Source organism: Canis lupus, chromosome 32 (genome assembly GCF_011100685.1).
Source record: "Canis lupus familiaris isolate Mischka breed German Shepherd chromosome 32, alternate assembly UU_Cfam_GSD_1.0, whole genome shotgun sequence".
Classification (NCBI taxonomy): Eukaryota; Metazoa; Chordata; class Mammalia; order Carnivora; family Canidae; genus Canis; species Canis lupus.
Window position 1 is genome coordinate 18,739,649 of NC_049253.1, and position 17,232 is coordinate 18,756,880.

The 17,232-nt window shown below is 41.4% G+C and overlaps 2 protein-coding genes across 3 annotated transcripts in view; one reads left to right on the forward strand and one right to left on the reverse strand.

Moving 5' to 3' along the window:
- Positions 1 to 4,392, reverse strand: part of METAP1 (methionyl aminopeptidase 1) — a 68,103-nt gene extending 63,711 nt beyond the window's left edge. The window contains exon 1 of the mRNA XM_038582059.1: positions 4,198 to 4,392. Coding sequence (XP_038437987.1) covers positions 4,198 to 4,311 — 114 coding nt within the window. The 5' untranslated portion in view covers positions 4,312 to 4,392. The remainder of the gene's footprint in view (positions 1 to 4,197) is intronic.
- The window catches only part of EIF4E (eukaryotic translation initiation factor 4E), a 109,175-nt gene continuing 96,045 nt past the window's right edge, over positions 4,103 to 17,232 (forward strand). The window contains exon 1 of one of the 2 annotated variants that reach the window (XM_038582067.1): positions 4,103 to 4,240. In XM_038582067.1, coding sequence (XP_038437995.1) covers positions 4,223 to 4,240 — 18 coding nt within the window. In that variant the 5' untranslated portion in view covers positions 4,103 to 4,222. The remainder of the gene's footprint in view (positions 4,241 to 17,232) is intronic. The other variant, XM_038582065.1, reaches the window with a different exon arrangement.

The window sequence follows — 17,232 nt, forward strand, 5'->3', positions numbered from 1 at the left end:
TGACATAGGATTGCCACAAACCTTCAACTTGTAAAGAAACACAGTATCTGTAAGGCACAATAAAGCAAGTGAAGCAAAATACGTGTGTATATACATGTGTGTTCATATCAGGTCATGATCCTGGGATCCTGGGATCGAGTTCTGCATTAGACTCCCTGTGGGGAGCCTGCTTCTCCCTCTGCCTATCCCTGTGTCTCTCATGAATAAATAAATAAAATCTTTTAAAATAAATAACATAAAACCACTCACTGAACACTGTGCTAAGTACTTTGCATGCTCTCTTTTTCACTTCCCCCTCAATTCCATGAGGAGGATACACCATTAGCCCTCTACTACAAATGTAGGAGAGAAGTTGGCCGAGGACATGGTAGCAAAAATTTAACCCCAGGTCAGACTATAAACCCAATCTCCTTCCACTCACACTTCCACTCTTCTAAGTTCTTTTATCTTTTTAATGGTTACAAATCACTCAAGTCCTTCTCAGCTGATCCTGTAACATAGCATCTGTCTTGAGCAGATGAATGCTTGAATGCTCTTTGCTCTCCTTCTCAGGCCCATCAACCTCTTTTAAGTTAATAAACTAAGAGCCTACAGTGCACAAGGTAGAGAAAATCAAAATATGTAAAGCACAGTCTTCATCTTCAAAATATTCTTATGGACCCCTAGGAACTAGGAGTAAACTACCACACCACTATTAAAATTAGTAAACTACCGGGATGCCTGGGTGGCTCAGTAGTTGAGCATCTGCCTTTGGCTCAAGTCATGATCCCAGGGTCCTGGGATCAAGTCCTGCATCAGGCTCCCCACAGTGAGCCTGCTTCTCCATCTGCCTATGTCTCTACCTCTCTGTGTCTGTCATGAATAAACTCTTAAAAAAAAAAAAAACAACTTAGTAAACTACTATTAAGAATGGACGCTTCTATAAGGAAATACCATCAAACATCAGAAAAGTTCGATTTTCAAGTAAAACAGATATCACTCATTTAAAGGACCAAAACTTTTCTTAAAGTTAAACACCTCAGGGGTGCCTGGCTGGCTCAGTCAGAAGAGCATGCAACTCTTGATCTCAGGGTTGTGAGTTAGAGCCCCAAATCAGGTATAGAATACTTAAAAACTTAGAAAATAAATTATGCATCTTAGATAAAAAAATATTTTTACCTTAAGTATAAAACACAGTATAACAATAAAAAGACTTAACATTGAGAGGCACCAGCGTGGCTCAGTGGGTTGGGCATCCAACTCTTGATTTTGGCTCAGGTTGTGATCTCAGGGTTGTGAGATTGGGCCTGGTGATGGGCTCCCAGCTCAGGAGTCTGCTTGAGATTCTCTCCCTCTCCCTCTGTACTCCTCTCCCAAGCCATACATTTTCTAAACAAATCTTTTTTAAAAAATGTTTAAAAAAAAAAAAAACAACCTAACGATTAAATTTACTAATGTGCAGAATATTTTACATACAGTTAGAATTTAGTCTTCACCAAAACCCTGCACTACCAATGGCCCCATTTTAGAAGAATAGAACATTAAGCAGAGTATCCAAGTTATTTGCCCTAAGTCATACAATTAGTAAATGGTAGGGGTCATGATTAATATGCAGCATGTACTTGTCTATTTAGCCTGGTGATACACTTATCACTGATTCAAACATTTACTGTCCACCTACTACATGCATAACATTGTGTTGAGAAATAAGGGCAGTTAACAAGATAAGGTATTCATGAAGCTTACCTTCTGGTTAAAAAACAGATAAATAAGAAAGTAAATGAGATAATTACAGATTGTATAAAATATTCTAAAGGAGGGATGCCTGGATGGCTCAGCGGTTGAGTGTCTACCTTCGGCTCAGGTCGTGATCCCGGGGTCCCGGGATCGAGTCCCACGTCGGGATCCCTGCATGGAGCCTGCTTCTCCCTCCTCCTGTGTCTCTGCCTCCCTCTCTCTCTCTCTCTCTCTCTCTCTCATGAATAAATAAATAAAATCTTTTAAAAAATATATCTAAAGGAAATCTGGAAGGTGGTGTGAGAAAGTAACTTGGAAAGGCTTACCTGTTATGGCCTCTTGTAGTTTTGTTCTCAGATTGTTCCCACACAAGCTGGCCAGACAGCCAAGCTGGGGGCCAGAAAAGCAGGCAGAGAGAAGACCGACCTCTCCTAGTGAAGATGATCAGAAAAGTGGCAGGGAGAAGCCCTAGTGTCATGTTTTCACAAATGTGTTGGCATTTTTCCACAAACCCTCATGAGACAGTGTTCTTTCTACTGAATAATACCGTGCCTAAGAGGACATCACCTTTGCCTGATGATTGTGGTTTCACAGCACCTTTTTAAAATCTCAACAAGTGTCTGTATACATTAACTCATCTAGCATTACAAAAGGCAACCTAATTTTAAACTGAACTTAAACCACATTATTCTACTCAGATGATACACAATTTCCAAAAGCAAATTATTGGGTTTGTTTTAAATACAGGTCCCACACGGGCTTCAACAAATTAGAAAATTATTTCAAAGAAACAGACTCATACCAGGTTTAACATGCTGAGTAGTCCCAATCCTATTTTTAGAAAGACAACACTCCTCATGTGCAACTTTTTCCAAATGATACTAACAAGGTCAAGGATCGTACCCTATCTAAAAACAAGAGGTATACAACACAGCTAGGATCTCTGATCATGGCTTACTACAAGTGGTGTGACCTGAAGGATTGATTTGTGTATTTTGCGTAGGTCTTTATGTTTATAGATTTTATATTTAAAATATTCCTGTTACTGTATTTATTGTTCTCATGTATTTGTTTTCACTCCATCCATTCATATTTTTATATGGTAGTGTTGCATTGTACTGACAGCCTTTAAAAAAAAAAAAAAAAAGTGGGGGGAATCCCTGGTGGCTCAGCGGTTTGGCGCCTGCCTTTGGCCCAGGGTGTGATCCTGGAGTCCCGGGACGGAGTCCCACATCGGGCTCCCGGTGCATGGAGCCTGCTTCTCCCTCTGCCTGTGTCTCTGCCTCTCTCTCTATGTCTCTCATGAATAAATTAAAAAAAAAACTTTAAAAATAAATAAATAAATAAAAATTTAAAAAAAAAAGTGCTTCAGGTTTTACCAGCATTTCACATTCACTGGATAATCTGAGCTCCAGAACAACCTGTGAAGAAATATGTCAGTAAAAGTATTATCTTCCCCTCTGCACAGTGGTAGGATTGGAGCTCAGAAAAGGTTAGGGAAGCCTGCACAGTACTTGGCAAGGGCAGGGCCCTGACCAGGCCTTCAGACTCTTTGTTCACGCTCTTCTCCCCACAGGATGCTACTAATTTAATACTTGAACTTTTCATGTGTCTCTCTTCACCAAACCTGGACTGTAACTGAGAGTCATACCCCTGCTGCTCTGCCAACACTCTTGCGTGCCCAAATGCAACCGGAACTCCAGTACTTTTCAGTAAACATCAACACGAGCACACGTCTCAGTCAGGACACTATTCAACGCTGGGTTTGCTCCACTGCACAAAACTTGTTAGAATACACGGCGGCCTTGAAGCATAAAGCTTAATGGAACGGACTTTTTTCACTCGGTGGGAAATTCAGTAAATGAGAACGGTGGCTCACAGCACTAACTCACGGCTTTCCAGATTAATAATTCTGGAGGCCACCGCAAAAGACTGGATTACAGACCCCCATTCATGCCCACACCCGAAGGTGCTTAGTGTCAAAGAGAGGTAGTGAAACACAGGGAGAGGTGGGGCGGGAGTGGGCTCTCCTGTCGGCGACCCCGGGGCAGGGGTCTCCTCCGACGCCGCCTCCCGCCGGGACCCGAGGGACGAGCCGGCCGCGCAGCGCCCCGCACGGCTGGGCTGCCCCCGCCCGCCCCGGGCGCCCCCACCTGTCCGGGGCAGCCCGCACACCTTCCGGCCGCAGCGAGGGCAGAAGATGCGCGGCGGGAGCCCGCCCCTCGGCGCGGGGCTGCCCCGGCCGCGTCGGCTTCCGCCCCCCGCCCACATGGCCGCTGCAGACCGCGCCCGCGTCCGAGGGGCCCGAGAGCGCCGCAGGCGGGAGGGGGCGGCGGCGCTGCGGCTGGGGGCGGGGGGAGGAAGCGCGGCCGGCGGGCCGGGGAGGGGGAAGAGGAGGAGCGCGCCCCGGCCGGCCGCGAGGGCAGGCGGCAAGGGGAGGACGTCCGCCGGCGGCGGCGCCGCGGAGCAGCGGGCGTCTACCTGGGAGCAGAAGTACGAGCCCTGGATGCCCAGCTTGATGCAGGTAGGACACTGGAGCTTGGCCTCGCTGCTGCAGCCGTCCGTCTCGCACACCCGCGTCTCCACGGCCGCCATGCTGCCTGGCTGCTGGAGGAGCGCCTCACCGAGGAAGAGGAGGAGGGGGAGGAGGGAGGGCAGAGGAGGGGACGGAGGCCGAGGCGGGGGAGGAGCTCGGCCCGCCGGGCCTGGGCGCGGAAGCAGGAGGAGCGCCCGACCGGCCCGGACCACGCTGCGCGCCCCGCCCCCGCCCCGCGCGCGCAACTGGCGCCCCCGCCCCGCCCCTCGCCCCGCCCCTCGCCCCGCCCCTCGCCCCGCCCCCGCCCGCGGCCCCGCCTCCCCGCGCGCGGCGCGCACGTGGGGGCTGAGAGGCAGCCGGGCGGGCGCCTCCACCGGCTCCACGCGGACTCGCGCGCGTCCCGGGCGAGCGGAACCTCCCGGCGCCGGGAGGGCGAGGCCAGGTGCGGCCCCCGGGGAGGGGCCCCCACGTCCCGCGCTCTCCGTACCTAGACAGCGCGCGGCCGCGCCTTGGGATCGCAGGGTCCTCAATGTCCCCCCGACCCGCGAGCAGCTGCAAAGGACACCTCGCTCCTCTGCGTTGGTCCACCCGGCAGCTCCTTGGAAGAGGAAAGTGATTCCCTTTTCAAAGTTGTGTTTCTCTCGGGTAGTGTCGGCTCTGAGGCCTAAGGACCACCACTCAGTCATTCACAAAAAGGGGAGCCCGAGAGCTGTCAGGAGGAGCTGGGCTGAGATTTGCATCAGCACCCCCCCCCCCCCCCCCCCGTGCCTGATGTTTTCTCACACTACCTCCCCCACTCACGATGTACAATGCTAGTAACACAACAACTACTGGATATTTAAAAAAAAAAAAAAAAAAGCAATCATCTTCTCTATTATCCGAGCTGATTGTTCGAAAGGTGAATAGGGGAGAATTCTGTTAACCGTGAAACATCAGGGTTGAAAGGAGCTTTAGAGGTCATCTGATGCAACTTGTTGCCTAAATCTCTTCAACTAAATCCCAGATCTGCCATTTTCTAACTTGTGCTCGAATACCTCCTGCCACCAGGGAAGGGAGAGGAACCAATACTTGCTGATCATCAGCTAAGTGTTGTGAACTCCGTGTTAATCTAATCCGTAATTTTTTTTTTGATCTTACGTATTTGATAGAGGAGAAAGACTCTTTTCAATAAGTTTTGCTGTCTAAGCAATACAGATAAGTAATGTAATAAAATCAAATACATTTTTTTAAAGATTTTATTTATATATTTGAGACAAAGGAAGAAAAGAGCAGAGGGGGTGGGGACAGAGGGAGAGGGGGAGAGAGGAGCAGGGATACAGGGCTCAATCCTAGGACCCTGGGATCCTGACCTGAGTGGAAGGCAGTTGCATAATGGACTGAGCCACCCAGGTGACCTCAAATACATTTTTTCCCTCAAATACATTTTTTTGTAAAGAATTTATTTATTTATGCATGAGAGACATAAAGAGAGAGAGAGAGAAAGAGAGGCAGAGACACAGGCAGAGGGAGAAGCAGGCTCCATGCAGGGAGCCTGATGGGGGGACTCAATCCCAGGTCTCCAGGATCAGGCCCTGGGCTGAAGGCGGCACTAAACCACTGAGCCACCCGGGCTGCCCCCTCAAATACATTTTTAAAAGTTACACCTAAGCAAGAAGAACTCAACTACTAAATATATATGTGTATAGATGCATGTGCGTTATATGATACATATGTGTATATAAAATATTTTTTTAACAAAAACTGGACCATTCCAGGCAGAATCTTTACATGCTTTCTTCAGTTATTGCATCGTGAACTTCCTTTACTGTCATTAAATACAGTATAATTTAATTTATTATTGATTTAATTATTAAATCATTAAAATTTTGACTTAATTATAATAAAATGTACCACATAATTTTAATGTCTGCATAATATTCTACTGTACGGATAATTTGCTGGACCAAGTTCACTAATAATAAACACTTAAGTTATTTATAATTGTTATATATTATAAGCAAGGCTTCAGTGAATACCCTTTTAGCTAGAACTTTGTGTACATCCTTATTTACTTGGCATATATATATATATATAAATATATATATATTTTTTAAAGTAGGCTCCATATGGAACATGGAACCCAACATGGAACTCAAACTCACAACCCCAGACCAAGGCCTAAGCTGAGACCAAGAGTGAGATGCTTAACCTATTGGCCACCCAGGTCTCCGGAAGATATATTCTTAAAAATGGAATTACTTCATCAAAGTAAAAAATTTGTCAAATTTTCCTTTAAAAAGCATATACAAATTTATAATCTGGTCAGAACTAGTCTGACATATTATTTCCTGAGACTTTACTAGTGCTGGTTATTACCTATTTTTGATACTTGTCATTTTGATAAATGGAAAATTGTATCTTTTTGATAATAAGGCTGAACATTTTTCTCTAATTATTAACATTTGTATGTTTTCCCCTATGTGTTTGCTATTATTTGTCCATTTTTCTTTTTTTCAGAATAGTACTTAAAAAAGAAAAAATCAAGACAAATTGACCACATTACAATTACCTAAACACATCAATGCTTCATTTGCCATGGTTACCATCAGTCCTTATCCATAGGCATATTCAGTGTTCACATATTTGCAGTTATTGATAAAACTTTTTATTCTACATTTTCACATAAGATTATGCCATGGATTCATCTTAGATTTAGGAAAAACACAAAGTACTATTCCTTTTCTACCTGACAGCTCTATATCTGTTTGAGATTGTCATGTCTTATGGTTTGTCAGTCTTAACTGCATCCCCTTATATCTTGTAGTATGTTTAGCTCCCTTGCAATCTTTTTCCATCCAATCTGGAGGAATTCCAGTTTGTTGTCCCCTGATAGGTTGTGTTCAGATTAAGCTAAACAAATAGAGGAACAGGAATTATTGAAAATTCTAGTCGAAAAGACCCCAGGGTTCTTCTCAGGCTAGGAAAGACTGGAAAAGCAGGAGACTCCTGCTTTTGCTGGCTATCTGCTCTGGAAGCTGCTCTGTCCTTCCACCTTTGGAAAAGCAATGCTGTGGGGCAATTAAGAGCACTGATGTTGCATTAAGATAGGCAGACCTGGGCTGAAACCTCTACCTCCAACTCTCCTTCCTTAATCATGTTTCCATGAGCCACTTATTTTTTTTTAATATTTTATTTATTCATGAGACACACACACATACACAGAGAGAGAGAGAGAGGCAGAGACACAGGCAGAGGGAGAAGCAGGCTCCAAGCAGGGAGCCCGACGTGGGACTGGATCCCGGGTCTCCAGGATCACACCCTGGGCTGAAGGCGGCGCAGCCACCCAGGCTGCCCCTCCATGAGCCACTTATTTAAGCTTACTTTCCATATCTACAAAATGCAGGCTAGAGTAACCTACCCATAGAGTTTTGCGATGCTCACATTGGAAAGATTTTATGAAGTGCTTAGGAATCCCATAAGTGATACTTAGCCTTGTCATTGGCTTCTCCTTCCTTGGTCCTCCGCACCCCCCACAAAACAAGCTGTTGAGTGACATAAACTCCCTAAGACCACCTTTCTAGCTATTCTTAAAATAATTATCCAGATCTCTTTTGTTTAACCATAAAAAAGTGACAAAATAGGAGATTTTTACAAAATTATGTCAGAGTCCCTGTTTTATTCTTCTCTTCCTTCTGAGATTTTAACTCAAAGTCCCCATTGGACATTTATTCTTGTTTTAATTCCTGTGGGCAAAGTTCAGCCAACCCACTTCCAGAAGGAAGAAGGGACTTTAGAATCTCAGTGAGAATTTGGCATTTATAAGGAATCTTTTTGGGGCACCTAGGTGGCTCAGTTGGTAAAGCATCTGCCTTCCACTCAGGTCATGATCCCACGACCCAACGTCCAGGCTCCCTGCTAAGTGGGGAGTCAGCTTCCCTCTACCCCTCCTCCTGGTCATTCTCCCTCTTTCTCTCTCTCTCTTTCTCAAATAATCTTTAAATATCACTCAACTGTAAAGAAAAAAAAAATCCTTTTGTACTTGTTTCCTGGGACTTCTGCAGAAAGAGAAGCACTTTTGAGATTATGTCTAAGTCCAAAGCCATCTCTCCAACTAGCTACTATATTTCCAGTGTCCATGGACATTTCAAATCCAACTTGGCCAAAAGGACCAATTAATCTTCTATTTAGCCACTTTTGCCCTTTAAATCTGCTTTTTCTCCTAAATTCTTTGTCTGGCTTAGTGACATCCTTATCTACTCTTGTCTCCCAAATTAAAAATTAGGCCCTTTCTCTTCCTCATCCCCCCACATCAAATGAATCACTTGTGCTGTAGATTTTAGCCTCTAAATATTTTTTTAATGTGTTTTGTCTATTCTTATGGCTGCAGCTTTAGTTTAGGCCATTTTAAGCCTTTGCATAGACTATTACAGTAGCTTCTTAACTGCCTTTAATCCATTGAATCTACCCTGCCATCAAGCTGATTGTTCTCCGAGATAAATCTGATCATGGCTTTCCACTGCTTAAAATCCTTCACTAATATGGGGCTTGGAGAGCTGGAGCCAGGGTCAAAAGTTGGCCAGAGCCTGCAGAGTTGCTGGCAAGTAAATAGTCAGGACTAAGGAGATCTGTGGACCACGAAGGCCAAAGCTAAGAACACAGTCAAAGAAATAGGGGATTTGGTACATAAAAGGGAAATGAGGGGCACCTGGATGGCTCAGTGGTTGAGCCTCTGCCTTTGGCTCAGGGCATGATCCCACGGTCCTGGGATAAAGTCCTGAATCAGGCTCTCTTCAGAGAGCCTGCTTCTGCCTCTGCCTCTCTCTCTGCCTCCCTGTGTCTCTCATGAATAAATAAATAAAATTAAAAAAAAATATATATATATATATAAAAGTTGAAGGCTAGGGTGAATCATGTGGTGGTGTATTGAAATTAGAAATATTGATGTGTGGGACGCCTGGGTGGCTCAGCAGTTGAGTGCCTGCCTTTGGCTCAGGGCGTGATCCTGGTCTGGGGATCGAGTCCTGCATCGGGCTCCCTGCATGGAGCCTGCTTCTCCCTCTGTCTGTATCTCTGCCTCTCTCCCTGTGTTTCTCCTATGAATAAATAAATAAAATCTTTACAAAGAAAAAGAAATATTGACGTGAACTCAAGGTTTTGATTAATAGATAGATATAATATGGACATGTGTATATGTAGGTATATGAAGTTCTGACCACTAAGGATACTTAGAGGCAATAAGCATGCTTAATTTTCAGATCTTGAAATACTATTCTGTACCAAATACTATTCTCTACTAAAAGGAATCAGATCTCCTTGGAGAGCTGGCTCATTCCAGAAGCAGAGCAGGGAAAGTACAAGTCTGGAAAGTCTCATTGTACCAGAACATAAGGTAGAGCACAAAAATTATGGAGACTAGAGGAAGGACACAGTAGCCAAGTTGAGGCATCTCCCACTGGCCAAACTGAATACAATTTGAACACCAGAATAAATAATGATAGTATGAGATGATAACCAACTGAAAAAAATAGTATTCCATGAGTCCTAACTGATAAAAATACATTAAATAAACAAGCAAATGAATGGGAAAAGTAAGCACTTCTTTACAACAGACTGTCAACTTAGAAATTGGAAAAAATCTGAGAGCTTTTATTCTAAGATGAGGAACAAGACAAGGATGTCCATGATCATCACTTTTGTTCAACATAGTACTAGAAGTCCAATCAGACAAGAAAAAGACATAAAAAGCATCCAAATTGGAAAGGAAGAAGTAAAACTTTCACTATTTGCAGATGACATGATACTATATATAGGAAATCCCGAAGACTACCAACGATCTATTAGAACTGATAAATGCATTCAGTAAAATTACAAACTACAAAATTAATTACAGAAATCTGTACACTTCTATACACTAATAACAAAGTAGCAGAAAGAGAAATTAAGAAAATAATCTCATTTACAATTGCACCAAAAAGAATAAAATACCTAGGAGTAAACTTAACCAAGAAGGTGGAAAGACCTATACTCTGAAACTTTAAGACTGAAAGAAATTGAAGAGGACACAAACAAATGGAAAGATATTCCATGCTCATGGATTGAAAGAATTAACATCACTAAAATGTTCATACTACCCAAAGCAATCTATAAATTCAATGCAATACCAATCAAAATACCAGTAGCATTGTTCACAGAATTAAAACAAATAATCCTAAAATTTATATACAGCCACAAAAAACTTTGAAGAGTCAATGCAATCAAGAAAGAACTGGAGATACCACAATCCCAGATTTCAAGATACATTACAAAGCTATAACAATCAAAACTGGTATATAATACTGGCACAAAAATAGACACATATGTCATTGGGAACAGGATAGAAAGTCTAGAAACAAATCCATACCTGTATGGTTAATTAATCTATGACAAAAAAGGCAAGAATATACAATGGGGAAAAAACAGTCTCTTCAATAAATGTTGGGAAAACTGGACAGCTACATGCAAAAGAATGAAATTGGACCACTTTCTTACACCATACACAAAAATAAACACAATATGGATTAAAGACCAAAACGTGAGTCCTGAAACTATAAAATTAAAAGAAAATATAAGCAGTAATCTCTTGGATATCAGCTGTAGCAACATATTTATGGATATATCTCCTCAGGCAAGAGAAACAAAAACAAAAGTAAAGTATTGGGACTAAACCTACATAAAACGTTTTTTGCACACCAAAGGAAACTATCAACAAAATAGAAAGGCAACTTACTGAATAAGAGAAGATATTTGCAAGTGATACATCTGATAAGGAGTTAATACCCAAAATATAGAAAGAATTTATACAACTCAACACCAAAAAAAAAAAAAAAAAAAATTAAAAAAAATGGGCAGAGAATCTGAAGTAGACATTTTTCCAAAGAGATGTACAGATGGCCAACAGACACATAAGAAGCTCAACATGACTAATCAGGGGAATGCAAATCAAAACCACAATGAGATATCACTCACACCTGTCTGAACGGCTAAAATAAAAAAACAAAGGTATTGGCACAGATGCAGGGTAAAAGGAGCCCTCATACACCGTTGGTGGGAATGCAAATTGATACAGCCATGGTGAAAACCTGTATGGGGGTTCCTCAAAAAATTAAAAAGATAAATACCATACATACCAGTAATTCCACTACTGAGTATTTATCCAAAGAAAACAAAAACACTAATTTGAAAGGATATATTCACCTCTATGTTTATTGCAGCATTACTTCACAGTAGCCAAAATATGGAAGCAATCCAAGTGTTCATGGATAGATGAATGGATAAAGGAGAGGTGGTATATGTATATGCAATGGAATATTAGCCACAAAAAGGGTGAGATCTTACCATTTGTAACAATATAGATGGACCTATAAGATATTATGGTAAGTGAAATAAGTCAAAGAAAGATTAATACTGTGTGATCATTTTATATGTGTACTCTAGAAAACAAAACAAATGAAAAAATAAAATGCAGGAATAGAAAGAACAAACTGATGGTTGCCAAAGGGGATATTGGAGGGAAGGGGCAAAATGGATGAAAGGGAGTGGTAAGTACAGCCTTCCAGTTATACAATGGGATAAAGTCATTGGGATCAAAGTACAGCATAGGGAATATAGACAAAGGTATTGAAATAGCTTTGTATGGTGACAGATGGTAGCTATGCTTGTAATGAGCATAATATAATGTATAGAGTTGTCAAATCACTATGTTGTACATCTGAAACTAATGTAACATTGTGTGTCAACTATACTTCAATTAAGAAATTAAAATAAAACTAGAAAAAATAAATAATGGAAAGAATAACAGAGCTAGAAAATCACCATACAGCAATCATTATAGCAGTGATTTATTCTGGCCAGAATCATCAACAGATGCTAAAATAAATGGACACTTTGACTAAGTGAAAGGTTCTTAAGGAACAGGATATTTCCATCATCTCAATTGAACTCCCTACAAAATATTTATTACTTAAAAAGACAAAATAGGGGTGCCTGGATGGCTCAGTCAGTTGAGCTTCTGACTCTTGATTTTGGCTCAGGTCATGGGATGGAGCCCTGCATCAGACTCCATGCTCAGCAGGGAGTCTCCTTGAGATTCTCTCTCTCCTTTGCCCTTTGCCCCTCCCTCCACTCACGTGTGCATGCATACATGCCCTTTCTTCCTCTCTCTAAAATAAATAAATCTTTAAAAAATAATAAAAAAGAAGAACTTCACAATGAGAAACCTTTCAGATACTCTCTTAACTGTGTTATCAAAGTTAAAATCACCAGTAATAAGACAAATTGACTTTGTGCACCTTCTGATATGAAACAATGAGAACACAATATATCTTCTGTGATGTTCTTGGCAGAAATGCATAATTGATTCTATTAGGAAACATCAGTCGAACCCAAACAGAAAACAATCTACAATATAAATTATCTGTGCTCTTCAAAATGTCAGTATCCCAAAGAGGAAGATTTAAAGAAGTCTCCCAGATTGAGAGACTAAAGAGACATGACAACTAAATGGAATGCCTAAACCTGGGCTGGATTTTGGATAAAAAGAAAAAAATGGTCTTGCCATAAAGGAAATACAAAGATAGTACTGTATCCTTAAGAATTTCCTGATTTTGACAGTTATATTGTAGTTACAGTATTGGTTCAGCATATATATGAATATATAATTATATATGAATATTCTGAAAGACAGAGAAAGTAAATAAGACATTTGTGGTAGAATGTTAGCAGTTAGGGAACCTGGGTATACCAGCCTTCTTTTTACAATTCTTGTAACTTTTCTCTAAGTTTGAAATTATTTCAGTATAAAAGAAGGTTTTGTAAGTTCTTTCTAGATGCTCATGACCTGCAGGATCAAGCCCAAACCTTTGTGTATACCCCTTGCCTAACTCATTGGTCTCATCTCTCATTACTTTTCATGCCATGGCCTTGACCCTTCAGCAATAACAAACCACTCTTGTTTCCCTAAACACACAATGCTATTTCATTCTTCCATGTTCTTATACATGCTGTTCTCTCTGCCTCAACTGCCTTTCCCTACCTTTTTTTTTTTTTTTTTTTTTTCGCCTTTCCCTACTTAATTTCTTGGTAAAGTTGCTATTTCTTCAAGATCCAGCTCAGACATCACTTCACCCATTAAACTTCAGTGACTTCAGTTCTAGCTAATCAGTACCTTCTCAGTGCTACCTCTAAGCCAGGCATAAAGTGCTATTATTGCAATTGACAATAATTTTAAGTAGTATTTACTGAAGACTTAATTTATGCTAAGCACGAAGAGATCACAGCATCCATCTATTTATGCTCAGCATATAGTAAGTAAGTATAGATGCTAATGGGGTCACTTTTAATCTTCAGAATGACCCAGTAAGTGGCTTAGCCTGGACTTGAGCTCAAGTCTGAAAGTCTGAAAGTCTGACTATAAATCCCTTGCTCTAAACCACTATACTTCATTGCCTATAATTTTCATCTGTCTTTCTTACTAGACTGTGACATGAAGGTTTCTTGTGACCTGAAGGTTTATATCTTATTTTTCTCGCTATTCCCAATCGTTACCACAATCACAATGCTTACTAAATGTTGTGCTCACTAAATGTTTTTCCTTAAGTTTTTGGTAAATATGAATTATTTCAGATATACAAAAAAAAAATCATGTATGTGTGTTTCGAGAAAGAAAGAGAGAATACCTAGTGTATTAGTTAGAACCCAGGAAGAAGCAGATGACATTCTCAAGCTGGATAATTTGGGAAGAGTGAAGGATTTCATAAAGGGACTATGTACCAAGGCAAGTCAGTGTCAGAAAAATGACAGAAATGCAGTAACTTTGCAATAGACAGTTAACAATGGGGAAGATTTCCATTGAAAGAAATGGCTTGAAGGAGTGAGGGGACCCAGGCAAATACCAAAACTTAGAGTAAGCTGGGAGGAGAGGGCCTCTGACAGGAGCTGTGATCGTTGCCTAAGAGACCTAACCAACCCAAAGCAACCCTAAAGTCAGGAATCTAAGACCTCATTCTCTTCCCTCCTTCCTTCCAATCCTTTAAAAGCTAATAGGATAAGAAGCCCATGGATCTACAAGTGGACCCTGAGTAATCCCCTCAGGGCAGAGGGCTGGATTGAGAAGGGTGGAGCATATCCACAGGGGCAAATGGAAGAAAATCCAGAACAACATTGTACCTATCACCCATCTTCAGAAATGGAATATGGCCAATATAGTTGAAGTGCTCAGTGTATCCCTCCCCAGGTAGCTCCCTCTCTCCTGAGGGGAGTCATTATCCTAAAGTTGGTTTTATTGTTCCCATGATTATCTCCAAATTTTATAGTGGCTTTATATTGTTTGTAGTCTTATCTTACCTTCATTCTTCATTATGATTGTGACATCCATCTTTGTTGACACTTACTGCTTGAGGTTGTTTATATTTCCTATAATATAGTGTTCTGTTCTCTGAAGATGCCACAATATACGCATTCTTCTGCTGATAGACATTTACTTTGTCTTCTACATTGTGCTCTTACAATCAGTATGGCCATAAAGATTCTTAGACTTCCACATAATATGCTGTTTAAAAAAAAATAGAATAATGGAGTTTTCTGACAAGGACTCTTCTTTGCCCTGTCATATCCTTGTATTAGAAAAAACATGGTATGAACAATGTGTTGGGAGTCAGAAAACTGAGCTCCATGTATCTAGTTTCTAACTTTGTCTTGTGCAAAATAAGGAAAATCTTTGAGCTTTGTTTCTTCATCTGTAAAATATGAAAATCAAATGAGTTGGTGCCTATGAAAATACTTTGTAAACTAAAAAGCACCATATGAATGTAAAAGATTACTGCTTATTGTCTGCCTCCTCTTCTATAACATGTCCTGTGAAAGCAGAAAGCTTGTCTCTTGTTTGTTTGCTGTTGTGTCCCAAGTATCCAGAATGAGGGCTGGTACAGAATAGGCATTGCATTAATATTAATCAAGGATGGCTAACTACTATAACAATCCCAAAACTCAGTGGCTTAAGAAAAAAGTTTCTATCTCTCTTGTGTCAGAGTCAGCTATTGGTCAGCCAAGGAAGCCCTGTCTTCTTAGACATCAGAGATTCAGGATCCATCTTTTATCCCCACCACCTCATAGATTCTTGGGATCATCACTTGAGGATAGGCTGACACATAAGCATCCTTGTACATGAGAAATAACAGGCCAACCCTGGGAGTGATACACTTCACTCTAGCCCATTACACTGGCCAGAAGTCAATCACTGGCCACATCATATTCCAAGTGATGCTAGAAAATGTGATCACTGGAAACAAGAGAATATGAGTTCGATCAGCATCTAGCCAGTCTTTGCTATGGCATTCAATAACTATCTGTAGAATAAATAAATGAATGAAATAGGCACGTGTCGATGGACCTAACATCCACTTTTAAAAAAAATTGTTTTAAATACCTTAATATTGAATTTGTGTTAGCTAAAATGACTACAGCATTTTCACTGTGTGTGGATAAGGTCCAGTGAGAACCTAGTGGCTTCTCAGAGGTGGGGTCTGGGGAGATTAGTTAGCAAATGCTGCTGCTGCCCTATTACTAGACCTATCCTCTAATAACATCATGGCCATGCCTACTTTCCTTAGGAAACAGAGCCAGAAGCTCCTTCTCCTCAACTCTTGCTTTCAAAATCTCACATGGATGGCCTATAATTTCAATCAGCTGGCCAAAAGACTACTTCTTTTTTATTCCATTCTCAAGCAACAAGGGTTCTACTTCACAATTTGCATCATCCCCACCACAATCTTCCTCACAGATGAACATGTTGGATCAAGTGAATGCTAAAGTTTCTGAGGTTAGACCTTAAGAAAGCTGCAGCTTCAACTTTAACTTCTCTTGGAATACTCCCTGTTGGTGCCTAACCACTATGCAAGAAGTCTAACTTCCTTGAGACTTCTGTTTTAGGCTCATATTTCTTTTTTTTTTTTTTTTTTTCTGGATAGCCACGTAAAAATTCAGTTTCTTGGGATTGGACATATAAATGTGAAGGTAAAACAATACAGGTTCTAGATAATAACATCAGAAAACATCTCTGTGACGTTATAGAAGGCAACAATTCCTTAAACAGGACACAAAAGCTTCATTTTTTGAAGTCCACCCTTTTCCTTCTGCTCTGCATGCTATCATCTTAAATGAAGGATCCATCTGTGAGTGTATTTATGTCTTGACATTATTAAATGATATTAGTCTATTTGTCTATCCCTTGCCTCTATACCGTACTGAATATAACTCCGTATTAAGATTTTTTTTTTATTTTTATTTATTTATGATAGTCACACAGAGAGAGAGAGAGACGCAGAGATATAGGCAGAGGGAGAAGCAGGCTCCATGAACCGGGAGCCCGACGTGGGATTCGATCCCGGGTCTCCAGGATCACGCCCTGGGCCAAAGGCAGGCGCCAAATCGCTGCGCCACCCAAGGATCCCTCCGTATTAAGATTTGATATCTGAAGGAGCAAGTCTTCCTACTTAGTTTTTTTTTTTTTTTTTTTTTTTAAGAGATTCTCAGTAGTTAGTACCAGGCAGTATAAGAAAAGTGTCCATGGGAAGGTGAGGGGAACCCACCTCTGCAGGGCATCAAAGCTTGAAGAGGTGAGGAAATAGTCCGTGCAGGCATGAGGGCCAGTGCAGCTCAGAATAGAGCATCAAAACCTAAATGGGGTGTGGAGGGAGTCAATGTGAGGGACAACTTGATGCTAAGTATCAGACCCTGATGCTGCATGCACCCCACTCAGGCTGCCACCCACACAGGGCACCTTTTCTTTAGGGGATTCCCTTTTCATCCTGCTCAAGCTCTGACAGTAGGTGTAAAAAAGATGTCTCTCCCAAGGGAGATGCCCGAGGTAGGATGTCAGAGCCCCAGCATGATGATATCTCTGCAGAATAATGGGCCTACCTGGGATGTCATGACCAGAGCACAGTGAGAAGGACATGCCCAGAGAG